At 44.8% G+C, this 9,345-nt stretch overlaps 1 protein-coding gene across 1 annotated transcript; it reads right to left on the minus strand.

Moving 5' to 3' along the window:
• Window positions 1-358: 358 nt before the first annotated feature.
• Window positions 359-6,504, minus strand: LOC112230311 (neuronal pentraxin-1). The gene is made up of 5 exons (XM_024396547.2): window positions 5,914-6,504; window positions 5,208-5,415; window positions 3,976-4,220; window positions 3,513-3,692; window positions 359-1,603 (listed from the first exon to the last, which is right to left on the minus strand). The coding sequence occupies exons 1-5, from the start codon at window positions 6,355-6,357 to the stop codon at window positions 1,382-1,384; spliced, it is 1,299 nt and encodes a 432-aa protein (XP_024252315.1). The 5' UTR covers window positions 6,358-6,504; the 3' UTR covers window positions 359-1,381.
• Between the last annotated feature and the right edge of the window lie 2,841 nt (window positions 6,505-9,345).

A 9,345-nucleotide genomic window follows, 5' to 3' on the forward strand; every position in this document is an offset into this window, starting at 1 on the left:
CTTCCGACAGCCTCGCTTTCATTAGGGTAGAATGTGCGCGCCTCAAACGCACGCACACACCACAAAGCATTTGGTAGTGTTGTCTTCTGCAGTCAGCTAAAAAGAGACACCACACACACCGTTTCAGTTGTTCCCTCTCTGACCTTCAGTCTGAGTTCAGGCGTTTTTTCACTTATCCAGCACTAACGTCTTTCTCCTACACCATGTGACAACATTAAATCAGATTTAACCAGCAATAATTATGGTTCTCTCTCTTGCTCTCTCTGTTTCTCCCTTTCTCTCCCACATTATCCCGCTCTCTCTCTCTCTCTCTCTCCCATCCACACCTTTTGCTGCATACCATTAATGCACGTTTAACTCTTATGTATCACAATTTTATTTAAAAAATTAGATCTTTTTCATATCTTTCAGTGTTGCCATGCTTGGAGCATATAACAATCCAGTAGAAAACCACCCAGTCCCAGAAAGGATAGTCAAGCAGATGTCGACGACGATGTGGCAGCGTTCTGTCACTCAGTCATGCTGTTACTATACAGACTCCATAACATTCCGAATACAGATACCGGTAGTACAAACACCTGCCCAAACACGTCATCATATCCGTGAACAAACCTCAATTAAATTACATTTATCAGAATAATAACAAGAAACTCTCCCGCCCTCCCTCAAAATAAATACAAAACAAACAATACATATAATTTGCAACATAAAAATTATGTGCTGAATATTTGCACCTGCCCAAGGCACCCAGGCTTTGTAGCATGTTGGCAATTAACGACATTCGTTTACAACACTTTGAAGCGAACGACAATTACAAATGATTTCTACAGTCCGACTTTGCAATGTCCTTCAACGTACCCTCGGCGTCCTCTCCCTACATGGCTCTCGTCATTCACAGTGCAAGATCCGGAGGGGTGGGTGAGGTTGAGGGATTTGAAGGGTTCTGTATCATTTCACGGCGTCAAATACTGACAATACTTGGACAGACAGCGTGAGTTCCACTCCAGAGGCTGGCTCCATAAATTCCGCCCTCTGCTGTGAATTGTCCAACATAAGGCGTGGATTGCCCAGCTGCCAGTCCAAGACAAAATAAGCGAATCAAAAATGCTGAAGTGCGCTTGCAACAAAACTCCAATAGAAAAACAAACAAACAGATACCAACACTGTCCAACTGAGGTTTCCAAGACGAATTAGATTTTTCTCAAGATCAAAAAAAGTTGTTTCGTACATAAATATCTAATAGAAATCCCAGATTTAAGCTTATCATTAAATACATACCAAATTGTCTGTAACGAAACGCATTAATGAAGACAAGAACGACAGAAGCTCAAAAGAAATACAGATAAGTCGGATTGGCCTTGGTCTCATGTCGGAATGCAGTTCAGTTGAGCGCACGGCACGGCTCGAATGTCCACTTGGTAGCGCCACCAAATATTTCAATGTTGGACTCCGACCAAGAGAATACGTTGCCAGTTTGCGCTTTGCTGTTGCAGGTTGCCAGGTTATAAATCTCCCCGATGGAAAGCTTCCTGTCCCACATGTTGAGATTTGCTAGCTCACCCACATAAGCTTGTGTCGCGTCGAAACCTCCCCCCAGCGTGTCCTGTGGAGGAAGAAGATGACAAGTTCAAGGTTAGTGGCACGCAGCCTTTCTTTTACGCACCAATCTATTACAAATGTGTGTACTAATAATTGTCCCTAGAATTTCTAAGCAAACAGCTGGAGGCAGGGCTTTCTCCTATAGAGCTCCATTTTTATGGAACGGTCTGCCTACCCATGTCAGAGACGCAAACTCGGTCTCAACCTTTAAGTCTCTACTGAAGACTCATCTCTTCAGTGGGTCATATGATTGAGTGTAGTCTGGCCCAGGAGTGGGAAGGTGAACGGAAAGGCTCTGGAGCAACGAACCGCCCTTGCTGTCTCTGCCTGGCCGGTTCCCCTCTTTCCACTGGGATTCTCTGCCTCTAACCCTATTACAGGGGCTGGGTCACTGGCTTACTGGGGCTCTCTCATGCCGTCCCTGGAGGGGGTGCGTCACCTGAGTGGGTTGATTCACTGTTGTGGTCATCCTGTCTGGGTTGGCGCCCCCCCCTTGGGTTGTGCCGTGGCGGAGATCTTTGTGGGCTATACTCAGCCTTGTCTCAGGATGGTAAGTTGGTGGTTGAAGATATCCCTCTAGTGGTGTGGGGGCTGTGCTTTGGCAAAGTGGGTGGGGTTATATCCTTCCTGTTTGGCCCTGTCCGGGGTGACCTCGGATGGGGCCACAGTGTCTCCTGACCCCTCCTGTCTCAGCCTCCAGTATTTATGCTGCAGTAGTTTATGTGTCGGGGGGCTGGGGTCAGTTTGTTATATCTGGAGTACTTCTTCTGTCCTATTCGGTGTCCTGTGTGAATCTAAGTGTGCGTTCTCTAATTCTCTCCTTCTCTCTTTCTTTCTCTCTCTCGGAGGACCTGAGCCCTAGGACCTGAGCTCCAGGACTACCTGACATGATGACTCCTTGCTGTCCCCAGTCCACCTGGCCATGCTGCTGTTCCAGTTTCAACTGACCTGAGCCCTAGGACCATGCCCCAGGACTACCTGACATGATGACTCCTTGCTGTCCCCAGTCCACCTGGCCATGCTGCTGCTCCAGTTTCAACTTCCACCTGACTGTGCTGCTGCTCCAGTTTTCAACTGTTCTGCCTTATTATTATTCGACCATGCTGGTCATTTATGAACATTTGAACATCTTGGCCATGTTCTGTTATAATCTCCACCCGGCACAGCCAGAAGAGGACTGGCCACCCCACATAGCCTGGTTCCTCTCTAGGTTTCTTCCTAGGTTTTGGCCTTTCTAGGGAGTTTTTCCTAGCCACCGTGCTTCTACACCTGCATTGCTTGCTGTTTGGGGTTTTAGGCTGGGTTTCTGTACAGCACTTTGAGATATCAGCTGATGTACGAAGGGCTATATAAATAAATTTGATTTGATTTGATTTGATTACTAGGCTAATCACACTGTACTGTATTAGGAATAAATACAATTGTCCTATACCATGGAAATGCATAGATTTCTATTTCAAACTCTCAAAAAACGATAATACCAAGCAGACACTCTTCGTGACAGTTCCACCACCGCCGAAGCCCAAATTCAAATTCATCCGTATGTTATTTGCTTTGCATGACAAGATATGCCTACTACGCTTTAATTGCTAAAGATTTGCTACTTTTCTATCTGAAGTGGATTGTGTGTTGTCCCAATTGAGTGAGGGGGGATTCCACGATCTCTAGCTCGACGGCCTTCATTTGTTAATTAGATGGCTACGTCTTAATTGACCATTTCGTCAAGGTCTCTCAACTATCCAATTATATGAATATTACTCCCTTTGATAATTGGAGAAAAAACGTGCTCTAATATTTTCATTACGAATGGGTATAATTATTTCCCCCAGGCCATTTATCTCAATAATATATCACGACTTGCATACCAGTGTGATCACAAAGTTAGTTCGTCCTCATTTAGTGAACACTCGTACCTGCTCTTGTCCCAGTACGAGGACCCCCTGCGGCTTGATGGGATGGTATGGCGCCAGATTCTCTCCACTGCCCCGCAGCACTCCGTCCTGAAACGCCTCCCACATCCCGTCGCGCGTGGTCCAGGTGATGCCGATGTGATGCCACTTCCCGTCGTTGATGATGAACGGCAATTTGGCCACCTGCAGCATGGACAGCGCACCCATTACTATATGTTCAAAAAGGTCTGGCCTAGAACTAATGATTGCTAAAGTTTTTCATGTTTTCAGACATGACACTGGCTATGAATAAAATCTTTGTATAATTAAGTTGCTTGTCACGTCTCCATAACTTTCCCAGACATTGCATAATGCTGCTTAGTTTAATTTGCGAGTCTGGCACACCACATGTGCGCATGGCGATCTGTCCATTTTGCCTAGAACCAAATGCTGTGTAGAATATGTCATTTCTGTCAGCGATCAGTACCTTATCATTGATGAGTATCTCCATCGGGTTATTTCCCCACTCAATCAGCACCAGCTCGTTGGCCTGCCCTGGGACAGCGTAGGAGAAAGGTGTGCCCACCCCGGGCGACGCGTTAGATTTAATCCACAGACACACGGTGAAGGCATACATCTCCGGCAGGGTTCTCTTGGCTTTGGCGTACATGTAGTTGGTTCTCAACGGGAATGTCAGCTGGAACTTGTCCAGCGGTCTGTTGTCTTTCCCACCTGTGGACGAAACATAGGTCTACTTGTTAACCTTTCAGTGATTTATATCATTTGCATTGCACTCATAGGCCTATGTTATAGTCAGTTACGTCATATCATGCGATTGATTGATTTATTCCTATACATGGTTTGCTCCACCAGTAGAGATTTTCGATCCCTAACTAAAGGTTTTCTCTTTTCTTTTTAGTTTGACGATGCTCTGATTTATATAATTGGCTTAGAACAGACTGTGCATCTCTCTCAGAGCGGTATGATGTGACCACGTGAGAAGGGCAAACTCTCTCTCTCTCTCTCTCTCCTACACACGCACGCCATCCCTTCCTAACCTCCACCCCCTCATTCTCCCCATCCCTTTGGGGTTGTCAGTAAGGAACTAAACCTTGATCGATGTTCCAAAATGCGCCTGTCCGTCTCCAACACTGTGCGCGCTTTATCAAGCACTGCGCACATCGTTAAAACCCTCTTGTAAAGTTCCTGAGCGCTATGTCCCCTACAAAACCAACGACTCTCGTTCATAGTCACTGGAAATAAAGCGATCGTTGGCTGTCGCTCCATGACACGTGAATTATTATCCCTGCGTAGCATCACTGTGTTAATATGATATATGCAAAGCAATGCAGCTACCTCCTCCTCTCCATCTCCCATCTCCCCTTACGCACTGTGGTGAGAGCTGCGCTGCGGCACTGTCTGTATTAACAAGCTACTGTGGTATGCGGGGTTGGAGTGATTCCTCATGTGGGCCAGGCAATAAAGTGAAATGCAGGGTTGTTTTTATAAATTGGCATTGTTTTAGACATATAAACCATTGAGCGAGCCAATTCCACCACATGTTGATGATTTTTTTTTTTACTATTAAAACTTTATGCACACATTATTATCAAAATAATGTCATCGGTTTAGTCGTTTTTATAATCATTCACATGAACATAACTATTATATTGACTGTGTACATTTGGGTAGGATCTCTTTGCCTCATAGCTCACTCACCTTTCTCTAGGTCCGTTATCCGGTGATGCACGGAAGTCAGCGTGGACTCCACTCGGTTCCGCTGGTCCGTATCGTTCTTCTGACCCGGTTTGGTCTCCTCCAGGGTGTTGACCCGGGACAGCACCTGCTTCTCCATATCATCAATCTTGTTCTGAAGCAGGTCTTTCAGACTATTCGCCTGGGCCGTACCGTTGTTTCGGCTGTATTGCTGTATAACGGAACAAGGACAGAAACAGACAAGATGAGACGATTAAAATAACTTTGGGTTTAAATAAACACTCCTACACCTGCGAGGCGGGACTCGCCGTGGGTAAAGCTCTGGTGCTTAGCTCGTTTGTGTAGGGCTTACTGCCTCGGCAATTTGCATCAAATGCATAAATTGGTCCAAAGATGAGGCGTCTATCTGTCCTTATCGGGAGTGTGGTGCTGCTTTAGGTAGTGCTCTAGAGTAATTACTTTATGTCTGGATGCGGAAAAATAGCTTTAAATAGGTCTATAGCATTTGCGACTGGACTGAAATAACCCTATAGCAAGCAATTCACAACTATATAGAGCACTTATAACTAGCACATTGAGCACTATTGGCTATACAACCAACTGAGCAGATTGGAAACGCGTAAAAATGATTCAAAGTTGATTGAAAGCTCAACCTGCATTCCAAATTACTAGGTCAAAATAGGGAGGCCAAACAAACGCCAAAGCATACCTCAAGATTCTCCAACCTCTGTTTGAGAGTCTGTAAAGTCTGTCCTAGTTGAGCGAGAGTGTCCTGAGGACCCCTTGATACGTCCCCCATAGTGTTCTTGGCGCCCGGTACTATTCTCCGACCTCCCGCTCCCGCCTCGGGCAGACTCTGGCTCTCACACCTGCTCAACTTGGACGTTAGTTCCCTGATTGTCTCCTTTTGGTTCATAATGGTCTCCTTTTGCTGTAACACGGTCTCCCTCAATTGCATCACTGTCGTCTTCAAGTCCTCCGCCGGACCGCTGTTCTGCATCGTAGCCGCGCACAAGTCCATATCCTTGGGCACAGACGTGCAAATAAACTGGGTCTGTCCGAAATCTTGCGTCGACCCCTCCAAAACCAAGAAAGAAAGTAGGAAAAGTTGCCAAGAGTGTCCCTCCCTGATTCCAGGCATGTTTCCTGGCATGTGTGTGGTGTTGCAGCCGCTAAGTGTGTTTTCAGGCAGTTGGTTTCAACACCACGGAGCTGTCCCCTGTCTATAGCTGTGAGGGTTCAGCTCTGCTTGTCCTTGTTTTTATAGGCTAGCTACAGCCGGGATGAGTGCAGCGTTGAGGCAGGTTCTCTGCAGCACAGTGGGGAGGAAGCAGGTTGTGCTGCTTAATCACGTCCAGCCTTTTATTTAAGGTGGACCGGGGCGATTGGAGGCATATTATATATGTTTTACACCACTGCATAACGTGAGTCGTGTACTATTATGTCAGGAAATGCAGGACCGAGTAAGATAAAGCACTGCTACTAAGCCTATACTTGTTTTAGGATTGAGTTTCTTAGGCTGCTATTATTATGGTCTGCAATTCACATTTACAAATACAGAAGTGAGAGTAGAAGATAAACTGGTTTTACCAGGAGTAAATATCTTGTAGATGGCAGTCTGCTTTACATTCTTTACATTCTGAAGGTGAACTGGCATTTTAAATCCACCCCAAAACATGTTTTTATTAGATTAAACTGCAGTCGTTTCGAAGTCATATATGAATTTGAGCTAACTCGTGTATTCCATTAGGCCAAGTATAGCCTATGTGTCTGAAGTTCCACCTTAAAGGAAGCCACTCCCCATGTCCCTAGAGTGAGGATCCTGGCAGAGTCCCTCTCTCTGACTATCCCACAGAGTATTATCTCTCTCTCTCTCTCTCTCTCTCTCTCTCTCTCTCTCTCTCTCTCTCTCTCTTTCTCTTGCTCTCTCTGTCCGTCCGTCTGTCTCTCTTTTTCTCTCTGTCTCTCTCCTGTCTCTCTCTCACCTTCCACCAGTTGGCGTGTGTCTCATTCATCCCCATATTTCCCCACAGGTTTATCAGTTGCAATCTCGGTGCAGTGTCATGTTTTATTTCCCACGCGGGGACGAGCTGTGTCAGTCATACAATGAATCTACCTGCCTGTGTGTTCATCACACAATCTATTATGCATGGCATGCATTCAAATTAAAAGTATTGCATTAGGCTATTAGTATTTTGCCCATAGTCTCGACTCCTTAGTATGGACTCCTTAGTCTGAACTCCTGGATGCCTTGTAAAACTTTAAATTCCGCTTATGGATTTTTTTTTCTTCATTTGTGAGGGAGGCTACTGAGGAGTCCGGTTCAAATGTGTCTCTGACATATTCATTGCAAGGAGTTACTTTATTAACTTGAATCAAATTAAATTAGAATTCATTGTCTGCACTATACCTTCATCAGACCCGTTAGCATCAAGTTTCTCGTGTTCGCACATCCATGCAAGAATAGACAATATCTTGTCACCCAATTCAGCAACCCACCGAAAAACGTTAGGCAAAGTAAATGCATGAAACATTACATTATCATAGGCTAAGCAAATAGATCATTAGTCAGTGATTGAGTCCATGTAGGCTACATTTCCTCACAGAGCAAACATGTCCTCACGCTTGCGGAGTCAAACGAAAAGGAACGGTGATCTACCGTTTTTCAAACCCTTCACCATGCATCCGAGGGGTGCTAAAAGAATAGGAAATGGATTCAAATAATTAATTTAACATGTTGTTGTGTAACAAGCCCCGAGGCTATGACATGAATATTTATTAAATACTGTGAGGGAAAACGCGCCAAAGGTCCGTTAGAATGATGTCATTGGAAATATTTCATTTCCCTTTTGGAGCGAGATGAGATACTTTTCCCTCTCATCACTGAGCTGCTGGGAATGATCGGGGAAACAGGGGAAACAGATTATAGCGACAGCCAATATAGTGTAACGACCCTGGGTTTATAAACGCGTGTCTTTGGTAAATCTAGTAGTGTAAATCAAAACTAGACGTTGAACTTACGTCTGTGCCCAGCGGAAGGCTACTACTACACGACAGCATAGCTCTTTTTCTCTCAACCAGTAGGCCTATGAAAGAATCAGCACTTCACCAACACAGCACCCTGGACAGCAGCATAAGTTGTTAGTTACAGACTCCGTTCTCTTGTGAAACAAATGGGCACTCAAACCCTAGACTTAATAAAGAAGCTTACCATTTTGTTTTATCAACTGAAAATATAGTTGTATAAGACTGTGACACGGAAGCGGTCTCAGGCAGAAAAGAATGGCAGAAATTGAACTCTGTCGAGTTCATTTGGTTTAATTATCGATCGCTTGCGTTGTAATCAGCAAGGTGCCAAGCCAATGACGGGAAAAAGTCAAGTTAACAAATGGTTAATGGCTAAATCTTCTAAATCTAATAGCGCGCCTGCAAGAGCTCTCGTTGCAAATCCCCCTTATCTCAGCACATGTACATAAACAATGCGCTCTACGTCTCAAATTGCACCCCATTCCATAGTGCACTACCTTTGCCTGGGTAGTTGCCTGGGTACTTTTGGCCAAAGTCCTGCCTTACTACCTAGTAAGGCAGGACTTTGGCCAAAAGTAGTGCACTATACAGAGCAAAGGGTGTCGTTTGGAAAACATACATTTTTTAGCCTTTGCCATTAGGGCGCACTTATATGCATAGGTCATCACGTTAACGTTCATTATATATCGCCAAGTCCCAACAGGCAATGCAATAGCTGTTTACCATATGGGAGCAAATTAGCCAGTGTTCTATGCATTAGATCCACAGTGCTGTAAACGATCAAGCTGAATTCTAACCCTGCTGGGACGTAATACATACCTACTGGGAGACCAGAGTGGGCCCAGCAGCTTGCCTCAGATATATATTCATATTTGTCCTTCATATCTGCTGCATAAAAAAAGAGCAGCGCCATATGCTCAACCAAACGCTTACCTTCCTCTATTTGATATCTCTGCCAGTCTTTCCTATTTTTTATTTTTTTTGTCGACAGAAGAAATTGCATAAACAACCAGAGTTGTGACTGAGGACTCTGGGCATATTTAGTTATTTTTAATTATTAAGCTGATTTGCAGTCTTATTGGAACATTTGGAGCACTTTCCACTAAAATGACAG

Source organism: Oncorhynchus tshawytscha, linkage group LG32 (genome assembly GCF_018296145.1).
Source record: "Oncorhynchus tshawytscha isolate Ot180627B linkage group LG32, Otsh_v2.0, whole genome shotgun sequence".
NCBI lineage: Eukaryota > Metazoa > Chordata > Actinopteri > Salmoniformes > Salmonidae > Oncorhynchus > Oncorhynchus tshawytscha.

Excerpts from the sequence above, each read along its gene's own strand:
- LOC112230311 (XM_024396547.2), bottom strand. The coding sequence starts at position 6,357 with ATGCCAGGAAACATGCCTGGAATCAGGGAGGGACACTCTTGGCAACTT. Across the intron at positions 5,416-5,913 it reads AGAGGTTGGAGAATCTTGAG|CAATACAGCCGAAACAACGG; the intron begins GTATGCTTTGGC and ends TCCGTTATACAG. Across the intron at positions 1,604-3,512 it reads TCGTACTGGGACAAGAGCAG|GACACGCTGGGGGGAGGTTT; the intron begins GTACGAGTGTTC and ends CTTCCTCCACAG.